The sequence below is a fragment of the Gymnodraco acuticeps genome, unplaced genomic scaffold (genome assembly GCF_902827175.1).
Source record: "Gymnodraco acuticeps unplaced genomic scaffold, fGymAcu1.1, whole genome shotgun sequence".
NCBI classification, from domain to species: Eukaryota; Metazoa; Chordata; class Actinopteri; order Perciformes; family Bathydraconidae; genus Gymnodraco; species Gymnodraco acuticeps.
The window spans coordinates 2,049,377-2,076,468 of NW_022990889.1; the positions used below are offsets into that span (position 1 = coordinate 2,049,377).

Consider the following 27,092-nt stretch of genomic DNA (forward strand, 5'->3'; position numbering starts at 1 on the left):
GCAGGACATAGAGCATTTGTTTTCACAAGCTACCAACACAGACATGTTTTGTAAGTCCACATCCACTGCAGTGTCTCAAGATGGGACACCCTTTTTCCAACCTAATTTGATTAATCAAAACAAAGCAGGGACAATTTATTGTACAACCCTTGTTGATATAACATTTTGGGGTATTTGCTCTGGTCTAAATGGTTAGCTTTTACTTTAATTTCAGTTAGGTTTTTAGACTTCTGTCTATAGTCTAGTTTTGGAAAAACGTATGTGCTCTTGCAACTATTTGTAGGGCTGCTATAAATAGGGCCCTGCTGGCAACACATGCGTCTATGATAGGCAGTTACAGAGACTTTCTTCACAGACTGTGGCTCCAAAGCAACATTGACAACATCTAATGGTAAGTTGGATATTTTACCTAGTTTTGGGGTGACTAAGAAACACCTGAATTGTATTCCTAACACGTACAAGTCAATAGCATGTCTTTGGTTTGTGATTGACCACTTACAGCCCTTCCACAGTCTGATAGCCGGTCCTATTTATAACTTGCTCCAATGCAGTACTTTGCTTGGTCAGAAAGGACAGGCATTGAGTCTGAACAGTGTGTTTGATGAGCAAATGAGCCTCATACTATATTTCATTAACTTCCAAGAGATTCTGGTACCATTCTGAACAGTTTATTTTTATTCTTCTCCAGGGGCTTCTACATGGATAACACCATTACATTTGTGCCTTGAACACAGACAAAACTTGGACGTGAACGCAGATCAGTTCTGTGGTACTGTGGGTGATACATTTCCCTCGGATTTTGCACTTTTGCTTCAGTGGACGATGACTTCCAGAAGACCAATGGCCCGCTCTGTCTCTGGCAATGGGAGGACAAGCAGCTTCAGTGAAGAGGAGGGCAGTTCTTCCAATGGCCGCTCGGAAAGCCGCAATCCTTACCTCTCGAACGTTAGGCCTGAAAACAGGTAGACAGCCTCATCTATAATCTATATTTATGTAGAGGATGTTTTGTCTAAATGATCAAATAAATGATATGTGTTTCTGTTTTAAATCCATGAGAATAGAAGTGCTCCTTTTGTTAAAGAAGATGGCCATTATTAAACTATTTCATGTAGGTGGGTTATACACAGAACTCAAGCACTGACATCCCTTCATTTGCCTTCTCTCTAAATAGCTATTCAAGGTATTCTCACTACAGGTCACCGAGGTAATCCATACTTTAAAAAACATTCCTCCCAACTAACATCTTAACCACAAAAAACGGTTTACCCCAAGAATGAAACCTACACACGTTTGAACTGTAATGTAAGTGTCCGGTTTGTCCAGTGTTGCGTTGATAAACATCGTTCTAAATGTTGGATTGACAACCAATGTTTGCTTGACCTCTCACAAGTCTTTGTCACTCCTTTACATTCTCGTCACTACCAGAAATCTCCATTAATATCCTTTTTTCCCTAATTAAGCAAGTTATTGGAATGTACTGTACAGAGGTGAAGACGTCCCTGTTATAATGCTGAAGTGTCAAACTGTCTATGATTTAAAAGCAATACATTGACTCTCTAATGCATTAGTGTTTGCTTCCAGGAGCACTTTGTGCAGCGTCATGGCTCAATTGACCGAGGACATACAGCCGTCCTTTGAGTCCACCTTGAAATCGAAGGCAGTTTCAGAAAACTGCAATGTGAAGTTTTCCTGTGTGGTATCAGGTACGTGTGTGTTCACTTGCATGGCTTAGTGTGGGATTTGTTGGAGTAACGGAAACATTTCTGTATGTTCACTAAGAAAGGGTTTACTGTTGATTGCAGCAAATAACTGTTTTATTCATCCTGAACGGCTCTTTAAACACAACAGCCAATATCATGTTCGAGCTTTTTTTTCCGGATGTTGTGTTTTTAGCTTCAGGCAGATACTGTAGGATGGATGGGCCTGTATAACAGCAGCAGCTGTTCCTGCATTTGACACATCATAAACATGATTCATAGCCTAAAAACATGTTCGTGCCAAAGCTTCTATACTGTATGTTTACTACCCATGTCTTTAGGTTACCCAGCTCCAGAACTGAAATGGTATAAGGATGATATGGAAATGGACCGGTACTGTGGACTCCCAAAATATGAAATTCATCGTAATGGAAAAACCCACACCCTCCATATTTACAAGTATGTAACGTAACCTTGTAAATTATTAGAAATTCAGCTTCTCATTTGTTTACTTCTTTGTTTAATTGTTACATAGTTGGCTTACCTATACTATGAGATTGATAAATGTGTCTGTTTTCAGAAGCACATTGGATGATGCAGCCATCTATCAGGTTTCAGCTAGCAATAGCAAAGGTATTGTCTCCTGCTCGGGAGTTTTGGAGGTCGGCATCATGAATGAGTACAAGATCCACCAGAGGTTCTTTGACAAGCTGAAGCAGAAAGCAGAAAGGAAGAAGAGCGAACTAGAGGGAAACACTAAGAAGGGGGGTAAAGAAAACGTTGAGAAAGAGAGACCGCAAATTAGCCCCGAGCGTCCTCCAAGGAAGAGGCATGTCCCCCCACTGGAGAGGAGGCCGGCGGTCAAGGAGCCTGAGGCTGAGGAACAACTGGGAGCTGCTGCAGAACCTAATGGACCTGTGGCATCCCAAGTCCTGGAGAAGAAGATATCTCCACCTGAGGAAACCTTGGCCAAAAAGAAAATAAAGATCACAAATGGTGTAGACGCTGAGGTCAGCAAAAGCAGCTGCAGCAGAACCACCAATATGATGGGTATTGGAGGAGAAAACTGTTATGATGGAGGAATTGGTTTGGCACAATTCCTGTCAGACACTCTCCAGGCCTCAGAGGAGAAACAGAACTCATCCAAAGGGGAAACCCCTGAAGAGATGGATATACCTATTGTAAGTGTCAGTAAAGAGAGGGAGCAAGAGATGATGCAAACATTGAGGGAAAAACAAGAAAAAGAGGAAGATTATGTAAGGGAGAATAATAGAGCGGCGGAACTGGCCACAGAGAGGGACAAAGAAAGGGAAAGACTGTTCGAGATGTCGCATACACTACCAAACACAAAACATGGTTCACATGCCAGACATCACAACAAGGCTCATAAGGATCAGGACCATCACAACATACAGGCTTCCTTAACCTCTGTTCTTCACTCAGTCAAAGATTTCTTCTTTGGTAAGATCAAAAAGGACTCTCATGATCACATTGAGAACAAGGAAGGGGAGCTCAACCCTTCTCCTGTTTCAACGCCACCATCATTTCGGCTGCAAACAGAGCAGAACCAAGTGGGCAAGTCTCTCCAAGAGGACGTTGTGCCTATGGAAATGGATCAACCAAAGAAGCCTTCTAAATCTGTGGATATAGAACAACAGTCAGCGTCACTGAAGCCATATGAACATAAGCATGAAGACAGTGTCCAACACACAGTCCATCCACCAGAACATAAGATACCACCTGAGAGCATAGACCAGCCCAGGGGGGAGAGTGTGAACGCAGAGGACAGTCCTGTGGAGGTCATGGAGGTGTCTGTGGGGCCAGAGATCATTGGTCCAGGTGGAGAAATGTCATTATCGAGGCTTCAAGTTCTCACTGAGGTACGTACAGAGGTCTTGGAGGCCAGCTGGCTGCCACTTGAGTGTTATTTATAGGCTGCATTTGTGTGACAAGATAAAACAAGATGAGCTACTTCAGGGCTGAACCCTGAACTATGTCAACTATGACACAGTTTAGGATTTGAGCTGCTGCTAGTTGAAAATGTGGTTGATAAGAAGCATATGATGACTTATTGTTATGTTATATTCGTGGGTAAGTGTGAGACAGTCAGGAAATGCAGCTGCTATAAATCATGTGGTTGAACATCATCAGTGTTCAACCACAGGGGGAGTGAGTCGTACTGTGAGGCTGTGGTTTTACTGCATCTATATCAGTCAAGAGTGACAAGCCCAACAAGATAGTGTGTGAGAAATAGGGAACTAAGAACCGAGCAACTTGCACTGGATATGTTTGTGGGTGGGGGATGTTGTGGATTTACATTGCACACTGTAAAATAGGATGGCGAATATCTTAATCTGTTGGCTGCAATGAGTGGGACAGGAGTGCGTCAGAGATCATGATGAAACTGAATGTCAGAAGGGGTTCTCACGTTTCAAACAGGCCTTTGCATGACAGAGGGTCTGGCTGAGCGGGAGCCGAGCGGCAGGTCTCTGCATGAAAGAAGGACCTCGTCACATTGGACACATTCCTCACCGCCGCCCCGTAGCTTAAAAATAAACCTCTTCCTCGTCTACAGAAGAGGCAGGAAGGCAGCACTTCTGTCATCTCGGGGGTCAGCTTAAATAATTGTTTCATGAATGTCATGTGTGACGGTCATGCTATGATTAACACCCATACAGTAAGAATACTGAATGGGGTACTTTCCACTTTTGCATTACATTGATCTAGCTCAGTTTGATCTTAATCTGCTAATACATTACCAGATCTTCCCAGATTTTAAACAAAGATATGCAAAAAAAGCTTCTCAGATTTTACCTGAAACTATTAGAGGACCTTTTGAACAATCTCTGTTGATCCTAGAGGGACACTAGCTTTTGAAAAGCAGTTGCCAACATACAATAGCTTTTGTTGTACATACATGATAAATCACTCAAATGTATTACATTTTCCTTATTGCAGAATAAGAAAGTTATGAAGACATTTGTTATTACGATAATTTATAAATGTTCATTTGGTTATTTGAATCCATCAAATCAAAAACGTTCCTTAAAGTTAGATTTTTGTATTACTGATGTTTGTATGTAAAGGTATTCAGAGAGAGTTAACCTACAGTATTGCTTTGTACCGTGAACCAGCAGATGAATGGAATAGGCCATTCACATAAAATGTTGTCGTGCACAATGACATGTGGAAGAGGAAACAGAAGTCTATGTTTAAACGTTGTGAATCTGTTGAGTTCACGTTTGTTCGTAATTTGGAACAACAATGGTACATTTCTAGGACGGCCGCATTTACTATCTGACGTCATGGATGTATGAGGAAGTCAAGCGCTTTGTCTGAACAGTGTTTTTTGTCACATTGGTGGGACATATGTTTACACACGGAGGTGTGCTTCATTTTTAGACTGAATATGACACCATTTCCCTTCCATCGAAAGCAGCAACTTCTTTTTTTATTAGTTCTCACTGCTGGAAAACATGTTGTCACGTGGCGCAGGTGGCTTCATTACTCTTCTGCATTTATTGTAATGGTATGAACAGCAAAAAAAGGGGCAGTAAGAGGAAAAACAAAACTACAGCTTGAAGCTTTATTCATAACTCTTCTCTTAATGCTATCCACACTTAAAGAAGTATTTGATTGGTTACCTCAACAGCTTGATGATGACAACAGATGTAGATCATGCATGTTATGACATGTCTTTTGTCAAGATACTTGACAAGCAAGTTATTTGTGTAAACAACACATTGGTGCCAATCATGTGGGAATTTCTCTGTGCGTGTTTCAACATAGAAGACAAAGCACAGAAACACTTTCAAGCTCAGTGTAATTGTTTTATTCAAAGACATAACATTTTTACATCATATAAAAATTAATAATTGAAAGTTAAATAAATTGTCAGCTAAATTCAGACAATTTTTAACAAAAAAAATATCATCCCTAATTGTTAAAAAACATTGAATTGGACCCTTGCATGTAACCACTTGGTTTCAGCCATCTTGCACGTGACATGAGGTAAAGAAGGGCCTAATAATAAACTGACATGTCATACAAGACAAGAATATCTTGACTTAACTGGAGTTGTTCCGCATTTTCTATTGAACAATTTATCGTTTACCTATCAACTTGTAATGAATCAACTGATTCACACACTGATCTCCCTGTTCTTCTCCTCTGTTGGGGAACGTAACTCTGCATTGCAATATCATGTTTGCCAGAATATTTCACTGTTAATGCTTTTGTTAATTTATGGTAGAGAAACATTTCTCAGTCTAAAAGTGTCACAGTGTCAAATGTCACTGCAGTAAGTCTTCTTTAACAAGCGTCTTAAAAATACCTATCACTTTTCCAGTAGGTTGTGTGGTCTCTATGCCACTAACAAATGTTACATGCATGCATAGGAAGTACCAGCAGTGTGAGGCATGTGTGTTTCATCGAGTTCATTCCAACAGACAAACACTGCCATAGCTGCAAATGCCCTGAAGTACTAAAATGATTTTTTGTTTCCTTTATCAGGCTGAAGAAAAATATTCTCAGATAGTATCAGCTATCAAAGAGGACTTCGTTCACCAGCAGAAGCCAGATCACCTGGTAGTTTCACCTCAACCGTATCAACGTGCTTCAAGAGAAGAGTCCTCACTTAGGGATAAACCAACTCTTTTGCTACAGACCCATGGCCCTTACGAACAGGAACGTTCCCCCGTTCCCCCTGTCAATGTTATCTCAGAGTCAAACAGCCAATGCCTTGGAGAAGCACCCTGTGAAACGTTACAGGAAGAGAAGATAAGCAGTGCAAAGATGGGCACAGAACCTGACACAGGGGAGGGCCATTCCTCCAATAAGTCATGTGAGGATGAGAAAACTGAAGTGAAATCAAACAAACAGCCTTGCTCGGATATAAACAGATCTGAGATTACCAAAATAAGAACAGGTTCACTGGAAGAGAGAATAGAGCCATGTCAATCTGAATCACCAGGTCAGGTGCTTTCACCTCTCCCTGCTGTGGCTACAGACAGTGTAGAGAAAGATAATGTTAAAGAACAGACAGAATGTACTTCACGTATTCAGAAAATGAATGTAGGCTTTCCGCTTACTGTAGCCCCAGAGAGTTTAGAAAAGGGAGACCTAAATATGCAGCAAGAATGCACTTCTTCTGTAGTAGAGGAGAGCACAAAAATCCACAATGTCAGTGCAATACAGAGTTTAAACACAGGCTTGAGAAGCAGTGAAGAGGAAAGTAAATTGAAAGAGGTATTGATTTCTGCTTTAGATTCAGAAGTGAAGTCTTGTAACGATCTTAGAACCCAAGAGGTGGAGGCAATTTTAGAAAGTGAGAGCACTGAAGCAATGAATGAGTGTGTAAAGTTAGAAGTAAAGACTGAAAAGCTAAAACCAGTGAAAGTAGATGAGTTTGATGAATCAAAGAGCCTTTTAGTAACAGAAAACAAGAAACACAGGATTGATTCACATCAAAATGGCTGTGTGATTAAGCAGGGCCAGCCTTCACTGAAGATCCCAGAGATCAAAATATCTACTATTGAAGACACCCCAGATATAAATCCAACTGTGGCAGGCGTAAACCCAATGGAACATTTTGTAATTCCAATAATTGAAATAATCGAGCCTGAGCTCAAAGAGCCCACTCTTCCACTAACTATTCTGGCACCAAACAAGAATTTTCCAAGTTTGCTGCCCACACACAAAAGTATGCAGAATGACAGCAACCTCTCCCCTACAGATGTAATAAAGGAAGTTGCGCAATTAGATGACAAGAGAAATATATTTGAGCTGGAGCCAGCACACAAGAAGAGCAGTGAACAGCTCCCCCAGATGAATCATGCATCAATTCCTGTTATAAGTGTTTCATGCACTGATGATAAGGAGGATGAAGTATGTGTAAAGGCACGGCAGACTGATGATACTCCGACAGTGCCTTTGTTTGTGGTGCCGCCAATCTCCGTCACTTGTCATGAAAGTGATTCTGGACTCACATTGCCCACTCAAAGTGAGTGGACAGAAACAGAAACTTCAGCTGCTCCGCAAAGGGGAACCAAGCAGGATGCTGATGATGAGAATAATACAACTGCGGCTGAAAAAACTCAAAGTGGCAAGCAGAAGCAAGTAAAAACTTCAGAAAAGGGTATTAAAGAAAACACTCCCTCTATGCTATATGAAGCTCTGATTCCAAAAGTTGGGGACAATGTGCTTTCCTTCAATAACGTAGCCAAAGACAACATTGTACCTGAAGTCTTGAAGGTAAAAAAAGAGGCAAAGATAGAGAATACTGTGTCTGTAGAGGACCTCCAAAGAAACAGACCATCTGTTGAGAGACTCTGCTTTAAACCCCCACCACACCCATCATTGAGTCCAGCCAGTCTTCGCAAATTCATGTCCAGAGCTTCTCAAGACCCAGACATATTAACTAATGACAAAACAGATGAAGATTTAAGTGGAGGCTCAACACCAACATCCTCCCTGTCCTGTGAGAGCAGTCCCCGTATGAAGCGCAGAGACAGTCTGACACTCATACGCTCCGCCACGCCTGAGGAGCTGGCCTCCGGAGCTCGTCGCAAGATATTCATGCCAAAACCTAAAGAAGATGGAGAGGGAGCAGTGGTAGGTGCCTTGGATACTCTAAGCAAGAAGGAGAGCCCTTACATGTCACCCAGCCAGGCGCGTAGAGCAGCATTACTACAAGCTCCCACTGGACAAAATACCCCACCAATGGAGAGGCGCTCTCCTCTGCTGAGCCGCAGGAAGGCCACCTTGGAGGTGCCAAAGGTTGTGGAGCAGACTCCCACTGTGGAGCCAGTCAGCACCAAACCAGAGGAGAAACCTGCTGAAAATAAGCTAGACCCTTTGAAAGGTAAAGAATACATCAGTGCTTACAGATGAAGTTTGTGAATATGTTATTATGTGTATGTTTCCAATGAGAGCTGTATCAACTTGTAGGCACAATATGATATTACTGTATGTTAACACTATAACTTTTCATAATTTTACTTTATTTAAAGAAAATAGAAAAAATATTCTCAATTTGTCTCAATACTCAATTAGCAGTTCAATGCCTGTTCATTTGACTTTTTTGTCTGGTTTTTCCAAAAACATCGTAACACGAGTGGTTATGTCAAATAGTTAGTTTGTCAACACTTGAATCTACTAGTCTAAGTATTTGAGGAAGTGGAAACATTAGAAAGTCTCAACTCTCCAGTAGAGTATATATTTACCTTGGGCCCCTCTCTCATACACCACCAGCTCCGCAGGTCATCCGTAAGATCCGGGGGGAGCCGTTCCCGGATGCCTCCGGACACCTGAAGCTGTGGTGCCAGTTCTTCAACGTGCTCAGTGACTCCACCATCAAATGGTACAGAGATGAGGAGGAAATTCTAGAAGTGAAGAGAAGGTAAATCCCCTTCTTACCTTACAACAACACAGCTTGAACCACCTGTAACACAAATACACAGCAGTGTCATATGGTGCTTGAGTTGTTGTATTACTTACTGCTGCTATTCTTTTGAGCATTTACAGCTGACATGACTGGTAAAAGTGGCCAGGTTCCAAAAGTGCGAGAATAATGTGTCAAGGATGAACAGGATTAATGTTGGCCTCTGAGTTCGCCCATGGCTTTCTGTCATTCCCAAATTCTCACTGCAGAGGCGTCCAGCTCATGTGACTGAGAGCCCCACAGCTGTGGCACAGATGGGTGAATCTCTGGCTAGACACGGACGCTGTAACCTGACACAATATTTTTCTCATCTCCAGGGGGCATTAAACGTCTATATTTGTGCTATGGGCTGCTGTGTCAGCACAGAGTGGCCATCTATCTCACAGTGACACCTTGTGGGTTGTTGTTGAATCTTTATCTAAAATGGTTTCATGATTATGTGTGTTTCCCCTTTTTTATCCTCAAGTGGAGGAGATGAAAGCCAAGTAGCACTGGCTGTTGTTTTAGCATCCAGCCATGACTGTGGGGTATATGGCTGTACGATCAATAATGAATATGGGACTGACACCACTGACTTCCTGCTCAGCGAGGACAGTAAGATACAGTATTCCCTAACATTCTTTAGTGTGAAATCTATTTCTAATACGATATAAAAAGTGATTTTATGACTCATTCTGTATTTATTTGTTTACAGTTCTGTCTGAGATACTACTAAAAGATGACTTGGAAGGTACATTCTTTAGTTATAACATATCAGCTAACGTTTTTCTGTTAATTTTGCTCAATGTAAATATGTATTTCTGTTTTCCTTTAGTTGGAGAGGAAATTGAGATGACCCCGCTGCTGTTCAGCAAAGGCCTGGCGGACTGTGGCAGCTGGGGTGAAAAATATTTTGGCCGCATTATGACCGAGACTGCGCAGATTGGAGAGGGCTGTGCTCACAAGGCCAGCAAAGTGAAGGTCATTTATGGCCTGGATCCCGTCTTTGAGTCTGGAAGCGCATGCATCATCAAAGTTCAAAGTCCCCATCGCCTATGGGAACACACAGGAGAGCAACCTGCCAGACAAAAATCTACAGATAACTAAGCAAGTGAGTTGTGGAGTTCGGTGTAAATTGCTTCCAATAATTCCTGGTGATTAGATTTTCATGACATTTATCTGCTTTATTAAATTATTTGTGTTGCTAGGAATGCAAAGTCCAAAACATGATGCGAGAATACTGTAAAATCTTTGCGGCTGAAGCAAGACTTATTGAGAACTTTGGCTTTTCACTAGAGTAAGTACCACACTTATTATACAGTAATTCTGATAATAAATTCCTATCAAAATCTAAAACACTGCTTGTGATGAACCCACTTTTTGTGTTTCCCACAGAGTGATTCCTCAGTATCTGATGTACCGGCCTGCAAACTCTGTGCCATATGCCACATTGGAGGCTGACCTTAAAGGTGAATTCCTCAAGTACTGCAGGATGGATCCTAAAGGCAGGCTGGTAACACAAACCGGCTCTGAGGTGGAGCAGAAATGCAGCACCTTCCAGCATTGGATCCATCAGTGGACACACGGCAATATGCTGCTTACTCGTCTGGAGGGTAAGGCCCACATCATGCTTACAAGTGCAATCATTTGTCTATTTATTTAAATAACAATAATAATAATAATAATCTTCTGTGATTTATATTTGCAGGTGTTGAAACAAAGATAACAAATGTTGGAGTTGTGACCAAGTCAAAAGGGTTTGTATCTACACCAGGGCATGCAAATGTAAATGTAGCTTTCTATCAGAATAGCTGGAATAAAAACATTTCCCCTTTATTTCAGATACCAAGGACTAACAGAGCAGGGCTCTCCCGAGGTGTTCGAACAGTTCCTGACACACCATCAGTGCAACTACTACTGTGGACTTCTCGGCCTGCGCTCACTGAAGTCTATTGACAGTCAACCCACCAAGATAAAGGGCTCCAGGAGCCCCCTGCTCAACCGCAAGCTGGGCTCTAACAGCCCACAGCTGCAGAGGAAAGGACAAAGCCCTCAGACGTCCCGAAAGGCTAGCCCAAAGGTGACTAGAAGAGTCCAGGAGACCGAGGATAATAAATCAGGCGCAAAGCCCAAGCCTGCAGTAACTGTTGATGTTCTTGAAGTGAGGTAGGGAAGATGTGCCTCTTCTGTGTCAAGCAAGATTTGATTGTTTTAAATGGTTCGGTATTACATTTTGGAAAGAGTGAGACTAAAAAGGAGTGTTTTGTTGGCCTGACTTGTCATTGAGATTGCTGTGAATTTCTCAGCTTTCATTACAATTATATTACATCTATCCTCCAGCTACTGGCTGTAGTTGAAAGGTTGGTAAGAATGTCAACAGCTAAAGCATTGTATTAACTTTCACAGAAGCAAAAGAAACACTCTGTCAGAGTAGAGATGACGTTAGCTATTGGATAGTTTGAAACACTTGCCTCAGCTCTACGAGTGGACAAATAATTCTCAAAGTAATAATACAAAAAACGTGATCATTGAAAAATTAACCTGACATACCCATAAGAGATGATGGTGTGATGTAGAGAACTATGGATAATAAAAACCAACGCCACAGAGCGGGTTGAGGGTATCATATTCATATTAATGCTGCATTTTCCTCTGTGATGTACAGTATGAGCGTAGGATATAACGTTTATTTTAGAGACTTTATTTTTGGCTTGCATTAGTAATGCCTATGCAGCCATTTTTACACAGCAAAGTTGAGCTCATGCTGTAAAATGACACCTTTTTGAGGTCAAATATTTGTGTGTGCACTTTGTCTTTGGCATAACTTGTTTTTGTAGTTTTTGAATACTTTTTATCTGTGTCCTCTTTGTCAATTTCAGTTCATTTCAATATATGCTGGTGAATGCAAAGCAATGAGGAGTAAGGGGCTTACCAGTCAACTCTTTAACTATGGTATGCTCATGCTCATTGACATGAAAACACACGGGTGTGTTCCCAGCAATGAGGAAAGCTGCTGAATGAGTAATTTGGATCCGACCTATGGACTGTGGGATAAAAGCACACTGAACAAAAAGAGCAGGCTCAGCACTTTCAGAAGCCTATTAATCACTAAGTAAGGCTCCCTGAATGAAGTCTGTCAAGTTTTACAGCAACTGACAACCACCTTCCACTGAACAAGAGAGCTGTGAGTATTTCTAGCGCAGGTATTCAAAGTTAAATAGTAACTGTAGTCACTTGCCTTTTACGAATAATAAAGACCTGACATGAAATCATTAGGAATTCCTAAAAAAGGAATCAATGATCAATGAGAGTTTTCAAAGCTGCCATTACTTAACATTTCTGTAATTACATGATTCTTTATCATATATAAATGATAAAAGAGGTTGGAATAAAGTTGAAACATCGACCAGTGGATGATGGGGAAATCACTGTAATGTTAAGGTGTAGTGTTGTGTTAAACAAACTGTACTATGTTTGTGTACATAAAGTCAAAGGACTGATTATCTGAAGAGTGATTGAGTAATTGAATGAGTGATTAAGAAGAATAAGTGTGTGTTTACCACATGTGCTTTTTGTCATGTCAAATCATGTCAGCAAATGTTTTTTTAAATAAAAATGTTTAAAATGAAAAACCTTGTGACATTATTTAATCACTTCATTTAATTTTAAATATTCACACTTATCAAACTGTTGATGCCTGAATATATAAGAGGTATATTTCTTAAGGTGTGTCCTTTAAATCCTTTAAATACAAATGGCATACAATTACAAAACTATACATGAAAGATACATTCATCTTGTGTCAGATTTGTGTGATACAAATATACAACACAGGTAGAGAAGACCCGTAAATTAACAACACTGATGTGTCTTTCCTCTTCTAGTAACAAACTGGCACAGAGAGGCCAAAGTACTGACAGCATTTAGAGAAAAACACAGTGGTGTTTGCTACTGTGTTCCACGGTTCTTCAAATGAGATGGTCCCGTTGTTAACAGTGCTGAAAGAAAAACAAATTGTAGATGTTAGTCCAAATGTAGATATTGACAGATATTACTTAACTCAATTGATCACAGCTATACAAATACACATTTTAAAATCTATTAAACCTGAGTGGGCCTGATGTTTTTTCCTTTACATTTTGTAGTCATTCCTTCTAATAAAAATGTACTTACTTTTGAAAAAGGTCTTGGCAGCAACTTTGTATATTTACATCGGTGGCATTGAAAGCTTTGAACAGCGTCACGCAGTCCACTGGGATAACAACGAGGAACCCTAAGAAATAAAGTGAAAAAGCTTCTCAGTTACAGCACAACATGAAACTGCACTCCCTGTTCAATTCAATCATCTCACCTGCAACACAGGCATTGATGAGAGATACACAAGTTGCAGTGAGCATAGCTCTCAACACCATTGAGGAGATGTCACCTCTTCTGGAAGGGCATATTGAGGCTTTGAGAAAAGAAAAATCATTATTGACAAATTATCCTGTGGCAGGAAAAAACAATGACGATGGGGTGAAAAAATACTCACACAGGCCTCCAATCATAATACCCAGCGAGCTGAAGTTGGCAAAACCACAAAGAGAATAAGTGCTGATTATTTCTGACCGGACCTGAAACAAAACAAAAAATCATGTAATTTTAATTTGCCTTTCCAAAAATAATTTCCTTAGAATTTTGTTCTGTGTTAAGCACACCTATACGAACTCCAATTTAGAAAATGTACTCACAGATAACCATTGTAATTCTCCTCCCACAAATTGTTCAAGTCCATTGAGTCTGTTGGTCTTCAGTGCAGATAGTGTCTGATAAGCCACAAACTCATTGAGGAAGAGCTTTGTCCCAATGAGTTTAGCCACAGTGAAACTCTCCTTATACGGTATTCCTATCATAAAAGCCACCGGCATGAATACATAGGAGCAAATCATCTATGAGCACAGGGAGACAAATGGTTATTTATTTGGATATTGTAAAACTCCGTAGTTAATCACAGGAAAACTGAACAAAATCTATGTAACGTCAGCATAAATAAATGCATGTCAGTCCAACAATTTAATAAATGATAATGTAAATAAGAAATCAATGATCAAAACAAATGTGAATTTAAACGTTTCTTTATTTTACCTCAATACTTTTTTTATTTACCACGATGTTCTTTTCTTTCTCTTTTTCTAATCTTTTTTCATAGCCAGCTATTTCTGAATACCTTTAACACATTCAGATTTGTTTAAAAAAACATTATCAAAATGTCAAATTTAAGTTTTCTGTCTTGTGCTAAAACATACCTCAAATGTGATATCAGGACGTCCCAGCATACCGCCAAACCAACTCAATGCTTTATTTATGAACCCGAGTATGGCCAGGAAGGCTATCAAATTTGCAGCAATGTTTGCAACAAGACCTATTGAAGCAGACGCTCCACTGCTAGCAGCCTCCAAGATGTTCTGTTCATCACTGTCGAGTTAACAATTGTATTTTTTATTATTCACAAAAATAGAAAAATCATGAAAACGTACGAAAATTTAAGGGACATATATACACACCCAGAAGACACTTTAATACTCTTCTCTGACTTTAAGGCACTCTCCTCTGTCTCTGGGTAAGAAAGTTTGGAGATGGCCAAAGCACAAGGAGCAGCCATTACAGAGGCTGAAAGCAAGGAAGACGGATCAATCTGCAAAATAAAAGGAAATGTAATTTAATTCCGGTGTTAGACTTTAGAAGGAGTTCCTGCATTAATAAGAAACAAATACAGTGTTTGATATTCTGCAATTGAAGTAAACAGAACCACTTTCAAACATAAAAAAGTCTTAATTGCTTTTTTATTAAGCATCAACATCAGTGTTATACTCAATATCTAAATGCAGAGCATTTGCAGATTTGTACAAAGAAAGAGCACCATTATGAGGTACACAAATGCAAAACTGATCATGTTAGTCAAACCTATCCCTCGCCCAACCATTATCTTTTCCTGTTTTAATGTCGTTGATGTTGATTTGCTCAACAAATATGGTTTGCTGAGACAAGGGAGTGGCTTGAATATGACCTGCTGGCACCTTGCTTCATGTCATCCTCTTTTTTATGTTATTTCCCAGGAGTCCATTGTTTCATAATGTCAACAGGGTTCTCTGCTATCTATCAATGAATGAATAAGTCATCTGATACATAGCAGCTTTTTGAGGATGTGTTTTGGGTGCTTATCAGCAGAACTACTGCAAATGATTAACTTCTCTTTGTTGTTCAGTAACCTTCAAAACCTGTTTCTGTAGATCTTCTTCTGGGACACTCTAGATGGCAGTAACATGAATCACTGCAAATTGTGGTAATTAGCTAGTTCTAACCGGTTTATCTTCAGCTATTAGACTTTATTGGCTCCACTTAAAAAAGTAAATATTTGTGTAATCTGTCCCAAGTTTTTCCTCATGGGCCCCATTAGTTTCTGATCTGAGCCTTGTCTAAAGCCTTGCACATTTTTCAGAAATAGCTGCTCTGTAATAGTTCACAAAGCATAACATTGACTGCTAGCTTGCTTACTAAAAGATCTCTTAGTAACCATAACGTTAGGATAATGAATTGGCAGAGCATCTCAAATGTCTTCTCCTTGGAGAAGCACTTGTTGGCCAAGTACTATTTGGCCATTGGCCATTTTAAACTTTAAACCTCTTACTGTTAGTTTAAGTTTAAACTGGATCACATTTTTAGTTTAATTTATCTACTGTTTTAAAAGAGAGGTATACATGTTTAATGTTTTTTCTGATATTCTCATCATGAACTGTTCATGAAACCCGCTTTTACCTACGAGCCTTTACATTGATTTACTCCCATACAAAAGATTGTTATTCATGTAGTATTCCTATAGATATTTTTTCTTAATCATTATTTGTGTATTAACCCTGTATGCAATGGCAATCAAAACGTAATCTCACCCCAAATGAGATGAATGCCCCATGACACTGCCTGCAATGGTGGCAAATCCACCAGTCATAACAGCATGGATCTCAGATTTGGTCATGTCGATCAAATAAGGGCGGATCAGCAGAGGAGCTTCAGTCTAAAGCACAAAAAAGGTAGAGCAAAAGTAAACAACAGAGAAACTCTAGGATGCACTTAATAATATTTTTTATTCAGTCATGAAACTTGAATCCCAGCTTTCTATGATGTCAAAACCAAACGTAATCAGTCAAATGTGAGAGATATAAGTGCAAAGAAATCAAGTGTTGCTCAGAGTACCTGCCCAACAAATATATTGCCCGCCACACTCAAGGTCTCTGTGGGAGAGGTTCCCATCGTTATCTGCATAACCCATGAGATCTGCATGGACAAAAACACATGGCTCTCGTTCATAATATGACTGCAGGCTTAAGTTATACAACCCCAGACCTTTGCTGCTGTGAGCAATACGTTTAATCTTTCTTTACCTTCAAAATGAGCCACTGCATTATTCCCAAATAGTAAAGGATTGACATCACGCTGCTGAAGAACACAACAATGGGCAAAGCCTGAGAAAGAAATCACCAAATTAAATTATAACATGTTCGATTTTAATAAATTGAATATTGGTTTAGTGCCAATATATAACTCAATGTCACCACTTACTTGAAAGGCAAAGATGTTATCGATCAGATCCCCAAAGACAAAACGTGAACCTTCTTTGGTATAGTCAAGGAATATCTGTAAACATGACAAAGAAAACATGGGTTGCATTATTTCAAATGATTGTTTATTTTCTCAATCCTTTCATCCACTCATAATTATGATTTGGTAATAGGAAGTCTTTGAACTAATTGGGCAACCACACATTAAAAAGTGACATGCCTGTCTCACATTGTGCTGATTTCACCCTTAGATGACTCAAAATGAGGCTGAATAGCACCATAAAGTAGCTCTAAAGATAAGCATATACATTACATTGCATTTAGCTGACGCTTTTATCCAAAGCGACTTACAATAAGTGCATTCGACCAAGAAGATACAAACTTGAATATACAATCCACTCAGTAAAAGAATAGTGTTTCTTGGTGGATAAGTAACAATGTAAATACATGCAAAGACTGATGGGCAAACCAGGAGTGATTTCACAGTAACACTACTCACTTATGAGTTGAAAATAAACGTTTTAGGATGTTAGTAAAAATGTATGGTATTTGTATTTGACATTTCTGATATAATACTTGAGAAAGCAAGATAGGACTATAAACCATGATCAGGGTTCATACACTTTTTCACCAATGATTTTCAATGCGTTTTCCATGACTTCTCAATTACCTTTACCTCATTTTCCATGACCAAAAAAAAATTACCACTGAAAATGGTTTATTTTAACATGGAACAGGAAAATAATGTCTGCATATGAAACATGTTGTGCCTATCTAAAACAAATCAAATAGTAGGCTTACTAGCTTCTACACGCTAAAGCAACTGTAGTCAGAGAGGCAAACTCATCAGGTATGAAAAAGGTGACAAGGATCCGAGCCCCCCGACCCCACGGAATATCGGCTTTAAAATGAGGAATAACAGATGATTTTAGCAGTCAGAACAACTAAAGCAGCAGTGTTAATAATAACAGAAACGCCAGAGTCACATCTAGTAGAAATATATAAAAGCATTTATTTTAATTGTGTAGCAGTCAGTTTATAATTTTGGCAGCACTGTTGAGCATTTTGAAAATGTATTTTCATGCCTCTGTGCAAGGCACAGTCTTCTATCTTTATAGCCACTTGTGTAAAGTAACTAAGTTCATAAACTCAACAAGTACTATACTTGGGTACAATTTTGAGATACTTGTACTTTATTTAAGTATTTCAATGTTTTGCTACTTTGTACTTCTACTCCTCTACAGTTCAGAGGTACATGGTGTACTTCTACTCCTCTACAGTTCAGAGGTACATGGTGTACTTCTACTCCTCTACAGTTCAAAAGTACATGGTGTACTTCTACTCCACTATAGTTCAGAGGTACATGGTGTACTTTTCCTCCACTACATGTATTTAATACCTTTAGTTACTTTACAGATGTGGATGAATGATGTGAAATATAATCAAGTGTTAAATCAGACTGTAGTTCCACCTGGAGTAAATCCACAAGCTACCCTGCAGTATACAAAGTCATTCAAACTGCACCTTTACCAGCTTTGAGAACACTTTCATGATCAATCATTATAAAACATATCATATATATTATTCTGAAATGGACCAATCTGCACAATGAAAACTTTTACTGTCGCTACTTTAACTATAATTTGATGATAATACTTTTGTACTTTTACTTGAGTAACATTTTGAATGCAGGACTTTTACTGTAACAGAGTATTCCTACACTCTGGTACTTCTACTTTTACTCAAGTACAATATCTGAGTACTTCTACTTTTACTACAAGATCAGAGTACTCTACTTTTACTCAAGTACAAGACCTGAGTACTTCTACTTTTACTCAAGTACAAGACCTGAGTACTTCTACTTTTACTCAAGTACAAGATCTGAGTACTTCTACATTACTCAAGTACAAGATCTGAGTACTTCTACTTACTCAAGTACAACATCTGAGTACTTCTACTTTTACTCAAGTACAAGATCTGAGTACTTTACTTTTATTAAGTACAAGATCTGAGTACTTCCACTTCTACTAAAGTACAAGATCTGAGTACTTCTAATAAAGTACAAGATCTGAGTACTTCTACTAAAGTACAAGAACGGAGTACTTCTACTCGAGTACAATATCTGAGTACTTTTACTTATCTGAGTACTTCTACTTTAACTCAAGTACAAGATCTGAGTACTTCTACTTTTACTCAAGTACAAGACCTGAGTACTTCTACTTTTACTCAAGTACAAGACCTGAGTACTTCTACTTTTACTCAAGTACAAGATCTGAGTACTTCTACTTTTACTCTAGCACAATATCTATACGTATACCACCTCCGTTTATAGCCTATGAAAACAAATATTAGAAAACAAAGGCTAAAGCTAACGTTATCAGATAGTGACAATGAATGCTAGCTAGCTAGCTAGCTCAACGATTCCTTAAATGATATTGCGACAGAACAACTTTTCAGTTCACATCACGCTCTGCCGCTCGCTCTGCCGCTATGCTCTGAACACCTGAACGGCCCGTTCTAACAGCTGTTCACCAGCGGCTCAGTCTGTGCCACAGTGACTCCGCACAGTTCACGAACGCACCGTAGCTAATGTAGCTGACCCTCATCCCGGAGCAGCAGAGTTCAACCGACAGGCAGGAAGACTCGCGCTTCATATATTAAAAAATAACATCATGCGCGTCATGATGGCACATAACAGCTCGCGACCGCAGATTATTTCGGCGATTAGATCAAATGTAAATTAAATTTGACGCAACTTTAGTTACATTTCCGTGACTTTTCCAAAACTTTGGGAAAAATATTGTTTTCCATAACTTTTCCAGGGCCTGGAATTAGCATTTTGAATTTCCATGACTTTTCCAGTTCTCATTCATAACACTCCGTTCGATGTCTCACTATGGGATGCGCCTCATCGCGGAGCAAACAGAAGCATCAATCTCATTACGCCAATCCTGATTGGCTGGTGATCTTGACGTCAACGTCAGGGAATCACCCCCTATAAGTAGCTTGCGCCACGACGCATGCGTCATTCAAACACCTCTTCTCGCTTCAGAGCACATATCTACAGTAGCCGGACAAGCTTAACAGTCCACAGACTGAACCCAAATCCAAAACATTTCGGTCGACGGGCGCTCGCCGGCTACTCCTTCTGCTTCGCAAGAAGACGGTAATACTAACGCCAGTTAGTATTAAAATCGACCTCGCCGTTTCTTTCCCCGGAAAGTAAGGTAAGGTTTTGATTTTTCTCAAGCTAGCTACGCACCTGTTGCTAGCTAGCTTCCCCTTACTACCGACACCACGGTAGCGAGGACGCTTTTCTTTTTCTCTCTCACGGAGGAGAAAAGGATTAGAAGTATATTGACACACCAGTCAATATTCTTTGAGAACAAAGGACCCACACCGTCCCTTTTTCTCCGGATTAAGGACGGGTTGGTAACACTTTTCTCTCAACGACGTACCTGTTACGAGCGGGTCCTCTCCACGCCACGAGGCGAACAAGATGGACGCCTCTCCCCCTCACACCAGAGGAGTCAGGGACTCGGAAGCTCGGTTATGCGGCTGCGGGTTGAAGATAGCAGGCTCACACCAGGTCTGCTCGTCCTGCCTCGGGCTGGAACACGCCCAGGAGGCTATCGACAACCCCGGCTCGTGCGGGCATTGTGCCCGTTTCATCCAAAAGAGCCTCCACCGACGGCTAGCACACCAAGCTAGCTTGTTGGAACAGGACTCCCTCATGTCCACTGATTCGCCATTTGGCAATCAAGACACGGGGGCGTCCGCCGCAGAGACTGAGCCCCTCACTGTGTCGGTCTGGGGCTCACTAACAGCGGCAACTGCGGAACCGGGATCCCACGCCGTGTCAGGCCGGGACCCGGTGGTGGCAAGAGATGCGGGAACGGAGCCCCATGCCTCACCAGGCGGGAGCTCCCGGCGAGACCTCACCATGGTCTCGCCCGCGGAGGATGTCCTGGAATTAGACTACATGGAGGACGAAGAGGACACCTCTGAGTCCCTCCTGTCTGATTCGGATGAGCAAGAAGAAGATATCTTCATGGGAGCGATGGCTGCTCTCCCGGGCGATAGCACACCAGCTTCGCCCTGTCTGAGCATGGACCTGCAGGCCGCGTGTCAGGGCGCTGCGTCCAGGCTAGACATCCCGTGGCCCAAAATGGCCAAGGAGACCGCCAGGTCCCGTTACGAGGGGAAACATTCTCCCCAACAACTCCTCCCGGTCTTCCCGGAGATGTTGGATGAGGTGTCGGTCTCGTGGAGGGACCGACCCTTTAGCAACAAGGCCCCAATCCAGGGTGCCTCCTCCCTAGACTGCGACGGTATGGAGAGGCTCGGCCTGCTCCGCATACCGCCGATGGAACTGCTGGTGGCAGCCCACCTCCTACCGAGGATGGGCCCGTCACCAAGCAGGAACCCCACGGTGCCAGCGAAGGTGGACCGTTTCCAGTCGACCATGACTGAACGGTCCTACAGAGCCGCAGCGTTATCTGCCAGGGCTCTGAACGTTTCCTCACTGCTAACCGCATACCAAGCGGAGCTCTGTGAGGATATGTCGAGTAATCCTGGACCGGCCGTTCTGGACGAGTTGGCCGCGGTCACAGACATTTGTCTCCGTGTCCAACGCTGCGCCGTCCAGGCCACGGGCAAAACAATGGGGATCATGGTGGTGCAGGAAAGAGCTAGATGGCTCAACCTCACCAACCTCCCAGACCGGGAAAAGGAGGATGTGCTTGACATGCCCATCGTTCCCGAGGGGATTTTCGGCTCCGCTCTTGCCTCCATGCAGAGGAGATGCGAGTCGGGATGCCTTCGAGGGATGCCTCCCTCGAAGGGCCCAGCCGCTGCCTTCACAGCGGCAGCCCTTCGTCCAAGCTGCCCCGAACCCTGCTCGGTTCAAAATACCGAAAACGCAGAGGTCGCAGTCCGCCCCGAGTCCCCAGTCCGCTGACGCATCCAGGCTTCGAGCCAAGGGCGCAGCTCGAAAAAATGAAAAGAAAAACAATAAAAACAATAAACAGTCCGTCAACTGTTCCCCTTCTGAGAGCAGCTACGGCCTCTCTCAAAGGGCGGACAATTGACGGGTCTGTGAAGGCACCACTGTCACGCGCATGCGCAGTCCCGGCTGGAGCTGTAAAGGCACCACCGTCACGCGCATGCGCAGTGCCGGCTGGGGTCGTGAAGGCACCACCGTCACGCGCATGCGCAGTCCCGGCTGGAGCTGTAAAGGCACCACCGTCACGTGCATGCGCAGTGCCGGCTGGGGTTGTGAAGGCACCACCGTCACGCGCATGCGCAGTGCCGGCTGGAGCCGTAAGGGCACCACCGCCACACGCATGCGCTGTGTCGGTGGGGATTGTCGAAATGGGGCACCACAGTGCTCAGACACTGAAGGGCCCCATAACACAACAAATAGAGACTCAGAGGGGAAGAGACGTGACATCTCAGCTGGCTCTAAGGAGCATACAGCGGGAGATGCTCACGACATCTGCTTGGGTTTCTCAAGACAGTTACACGGAGCTACAGACTCCAAGTCACCGTCACCCCCCCTCGCTTCTCGGGCTATCTGTATTCACAAGCCCGGGGAGAGTCAACCCATATTCTGGAGAGAGAGATTCTCTGTCTCCTAGAAAGGAGGGTTTTATCTATAATGCCCGCCAAACAGAGTCAGATTACGCACACAAATGTCCACTGGCCGCACCCGACTTTTCTGGTACGGGGCGCGCCTACGGGTGCTGTCCTTTCACGGAAGGTGGTCACCACGGACGCATGTCTGACAGGCTGATAGGGTATTTACAAAGGTCGCCCGGTGAGGGGTCTCTGGAGCAGAGACCTCCAGCGGGCGCACGTAAATCACCCGGAGCTTTTAGCGGTGTTCCCCACCCTAAAACGCTTTCTGCCTTCTCTCAGAGGACACCATGTCCTCGTGAGGACAGACAACACGACCACAGTATCGTGTATGAACCGCCAAGGGAGGTTGCGTTGTCTCCAGTCACTCACACTGGCACACAAACTGATCCCTTGGAGCGGCAGACGTCTCCTCTATCTGAGAGCGACGCATGTACCAGGAGTGATGTACCTCGGGACAGAACTACTGTTCAGAGGTGCACCACTCTATGCAGACTGGACTCCACATCCAAGGATCGTTAGTCCGCTGTGGGTGCGTTACGTCAGAGCCGCGTTAAATCTGTTTGCATAAAGAGAAAATGCTCAATGACAGCTGTTCTCTTTAATGCACGATTTAAACGCACCGTTAGGCATGGACTTACTCGTAAACGATTGACCTCCGGGTCTTCTGTACGCGTTCCCACCCCTGGCTCTGATACCCCCAACTCTGGCCAGAGTGAAGGAGCAACGCCACACACTTATCCTGATGGCTCCGCCCTAGCCCGCAACGTACGGGCTGGCGGAGATATATCAGCTGTTGTGCGGGCAGCCATGGCAGCCCCCTCTACGCAGGGACAGATTGTCTCAGGCGGGGGGGGCGATCCTTCACCCACGCCCAGAGCGCGGGGCACTATGGGCCTGACCCGTGAGTGGTACAATCTGAATACAGTGGGACTCCCTCAGAAGGTGATAAACACTATTCAGAGTGCGAGAGCTTCCTCCACCAGGTCTCTTTATGACTGTAAGTGGAGGGTGTTTGAGGATTGGTGCCTTCAAGAAGGACACATCTCCTTTCAATGTCCTGTCGGGGTGATTTTATCATTTCTACAGGACTTGATCGATAAACACAGAGCTTTCTCCACGATCAAGGTGTACCTGGCTGCTATTGCTGCATGCCATGTGGGCTTTGAGGGTAAGACGGCTAGCCAACATCCTTTGGTCTGCCGTTTTATGAAGGGAGCTCGCAGGCTCCTCCCTGTCTCCAGGTCACTGGAGCCCTTATGGGACTTGGCAGTGGTTTTAAATGGGCTCAGAATGACCCCATTTGAACCCCTGGAAGGAGCTGGCATGAAACATCTGTCACTCAAGACAGTGCTGTTACTGGCCCTGGCATCCGCCAAGCGGGTCAGTGATATTCATGCGCTGTCTGTACATCCTTCATGCACTCAGTTCGCCCCAGGGCAAACGAGAGTGTTGTTGAAGCCCAACCCTGCCTTTACACCAAAGGTGGTTGGTTCGTGTACCCCAATTGACATTGAGGGATTTCCTCCGCCGCTGGTTTCCTCCGGGGAACAACAGCAGGATCTGTTGTGTCCAGTCCGTGCTTTACGCACATATATGGACAGATCAAAGGAGCTTCGTCTTAATGACCAACTCTTTGTGTCCTGGGCTAACCCTCACAAGGGCAAGCGTGTTACTAAGCAACGGCTCTCCCACTGGATTGTGGAGGCAATTGCTTTGGCCTATACGAGTCAGACTTTGCAAGCACCTTCGGGTCTGCGGGCTCACTCGACTCGGGGCCTGGATACATCCTGGGCTTTGTTCAAGGGTGTTTCCATCCAAGACATCTGTGCAGCGGCAAGCTGGTCCTCGCCGCTCACTTTTGTCCGCTTTTACAGGCTAGACGTCTCCGCTCCAAGCGTGGCCCGAGCAGTGCTGGGCACCTTGTTGAGTCGGGACTCTACCTGTTAAGTTCTGGTTGGTTGGTGATTTTCGAGATAAGCTCGCCTGGCAATACGGGAGCTACAATTTCCCATAGTGAGACATCGAACGGAGTGTTATGAATGAGAACTATAGGTTACTTACGTAACCCCAGTTCTCAGAGTAACATGAAGTGCGATGTCTCACCAGACGGCCCTCCTTGCTATGGTGAAGCGAGAAGAGGTGCTTATTTTGAATGACGCATGCGTCGTGGCGCAAGCTACTTATAGGGGGTGATTCCCTGACGTTGACGTCAAGATCACCAGCCAATCAGGATTGGCGTAATGAGATTGATGCTTCTGTTTGCTCCGCGATGAGGCGCATCCCATAGTGAGACATCTCACTTCATGTTACTCTGAGAACTGGGGTTACGTAAGTAACCTATAGGTTTTCAATGACCGTACGAACCCTGCATGGTGAAGCCACACACATCTACAAAGGTTTAAGGCTTTATATACCTGCACTTGATGTCCAAGCCATTGGAATGCTATGTTCCCAGGCGTTGTTCTTATTACAAAAAGGCCAATGCAGAACTGCAACCCTAGACCCCAAAACACAGGCCTCCATGACACCTAAAAGATTTTCAAAAAGGAAATGGTTAGTGACTGTATCAGGGAGTTGCCAGAAAACCTTATTATTATTATTATAATCGCAAGAAAGCACTTCTGCTAAACCCTAAGATGATATGGGCACAAGGCCAATTGATATCAAATGTCTAAGCCAAACAGACAGAGATGACTTGAGCAATAACTCCAGAGCATGTTTCGAAACAGTTTTCATCACAGTGACAATGCATCCTTGAGCATAAATTCAGTGGTTGACTCAATGCAGAACTCACCGCTGTCCTGTGTGCTGACAAGAGATACAGAAGCACGACGAGCAGACACACACCTCCTAACGGGATTAGCTCCTCAGGGCACCCCCACTTGTCAAAGGCGAGAAACAGAACAAACAGGGCCACAACTGCTAAGATGAAGACCCTATAAACACAATAAAACACACCTTCCCTCATAAACAGGTTTCATAATCAGACACACACCTCCTAACAGGATTAGCTCCTCAGGGCACCCCCACTTGTCAAAGGCGAGCCACAGAACAAGCAGGGCCACAACTGCTAAGATGAAGACCCTATAAACACAATCAAACACACCTTCCCTTATAAACAGGTTTCATAATGTGTAGCTTCTTCAACTGAAAACAAGACGTCCACTCACCATTTTATCCATTTCAAGTTAGATTTGAAGTATTTTACAGCAGGGCTGAAACACTTAACGATGCTTTCTCCTTTGTACTGCTTCAGAAGTTCATATGATTGAACGACAATAGCTAAACTGGTGAGGACTACAAGAGCGATGGCCCTCTGGAAATCCAATAGGCAGGCTGCGATGAAGTACGCCACATAACCTGCAGGACAGAAAAATGCATTTACAAAACAAAGTTGTATATATATTTACTGATTACTGCACATTTTTAAGACAAATGAATAGACTTTCAGTATTACCTGCTCCAAGTATGCCCAGCACGACATATTTGAAGGTTTGGGAATGTGCCTTGATGTAATCCTCTGTGGCATTTAACGGCTTGGAAACTTGGCTGAAGTTCAGGACCAATATACACAAAACATATTTCTGTTTTAAACAGTATTTTCTTGGGTAAAAAAAAAAGGGTTTTTCACATGATCATAGATTCAATACCTATTAATGGATATTTGCCCAAAAATTGAGAATTGATAATAATGTTACAGTTTACAATAGCACAGAAAGAAGCTGCAGATCTTCGGTTGAAAGTACATATAGTATAATCAAAATTAACATTGCATAAGCAGTCAACCTGCAGGGATAATTGTACCCAGGAAAAAACAATTTTAACTCAAAAAATATACAATTACTTGAAGTGACATACCTTAAGTATGATCCCAATCCCTTTTTAGTCTCTTTAGTCTGGCTATTGGAGCCGTTAGTATCAGTAATGCAATGCTGAGAAAATAAAGAAATATTTGTTATGATCATGTTGTTTCATTATCTTTTAAGAAAGGAAATGTGATACATACCTCGAAAGCCGGGTTGTCCACGCCATTTCCTTTATCGTGGGTTACTTTTTGCAACTGGACATCGTCAGTTTCCGCTGAAAAAAACAAAGAATCTTTGTTCAAGCTCATGCAGCAGCCTTTGGTAGAGCAGTTTAAACTTTACCAGCCAGGAATGCCAGACAAGTAAAAAACGTTGTTTCCAAATTATACTATGAAAAATAAACTTAAAATAAACTCCACATAGTCTTTGTAGCTTAATGGTAAGCAAAATAACTGTTCAGATCTGCTAAACAAATGGCTTCATGGAAGGAAAAGCTGAGCTAATGGCTTACTCATTGTGCGTCGTCCTCAACCTGGCAGTGAAATGCTGTGCTGTGAAACACTGCGGGAAAACATAGTCTGCCCTCTATGAAACATGTCATCATTAATTAACAGACATGTTATGTACTAATGTGATCTTCTCAGGAATTGCAGGATAAGAGTGATAATTAAATATAAATTATTTAATTGTTGATGATAAGATGATGATTATATTCTTTGACCTTAAGAAACCAACATGTCATCATAAAAGTAAATACGAAGTGGATTAATCAGGAATGAGTTCATGTGTTAGAGGATGTACTCCAACCATGCTTTATGTTAGTCATAAAAAGCCATTGTGCTCCTATTTATCAAGAATACATTTCTCGGAAGCATGTGAACCAACAATATATGTGTCGTAACTCAAAAACACATTTCTTTCTTTTCTAGTTTTA

The 27,092-nt window shown here is 42.4% G+C and overlaps 2 protein-coding genes across 2 annotated transcripts; one reads left to right on the forward strand and one right to left on the reverse strand.

Annotated features, from left to right (window-relative positions):
* Positions 1–268: 268 nt before the first annotated feature.
* alpk3a (alpha-kinase 3a) lies at positions 269–12,749 on the forward strand. Its single transcript, XM_034233572.1, is given in 17 exon segments — positions 269–391; positions 689–962; positions 1,172–1,204; positions 1,582–1,703; positions 2,039–2,156; positions 2,278–3,577; positions 6,210–8,559; positions 8,949–9,096; positions 9,605–9,732; positions 9,833–9,868; positions 9,953–10,161; positions 10,163–10,228; positions 10,326–10,414; positions 10,513–10,730; positions 10,826–10,874; positions 10,960–11,283; positions 11,997–12,749. Coding segments are annotated over 16 exon segments (5,367 nt in total). The 5' UTR covers positions 269–391; positions 689–822; the 3' UTR covers positions 12,034–12,749.
* On the reverse strand, positions 12,748–26,725 carry slc28a1 (solute carrier family 28 member 1). The gene is given in 20 exon segments (XM_034233574.1): positions 12,748–13,115; positions 13,291–13,390; positions 13,469–13,567; positions 13,649–13,730; positions 13,848–14,045; positions 14,403–14,571; positions 14,661–14,791; positions 16,044–16,066; positions 16,069–16,168; positions 16,348–16,428; positions 16,536–16,616; positions 16,714–16,788; positions 24,767–24,880; positions 25,147–25,271; positions 25,348–25,436; positions 25,523–25,712; positions 25,810–25,901; positions 26,211–26,284; positions 26,359–26,432; positions 26,670–26,725. Coding segments are annotated over 20 exon segments (2,019 nt in total). The 5' UTR covers positions 26,674–26,725; the 3' UTR covers positions 12,748–12,997.
* Between the last annotated feature and the right edge of the window lie 367 nt (positions 26,726–27,092).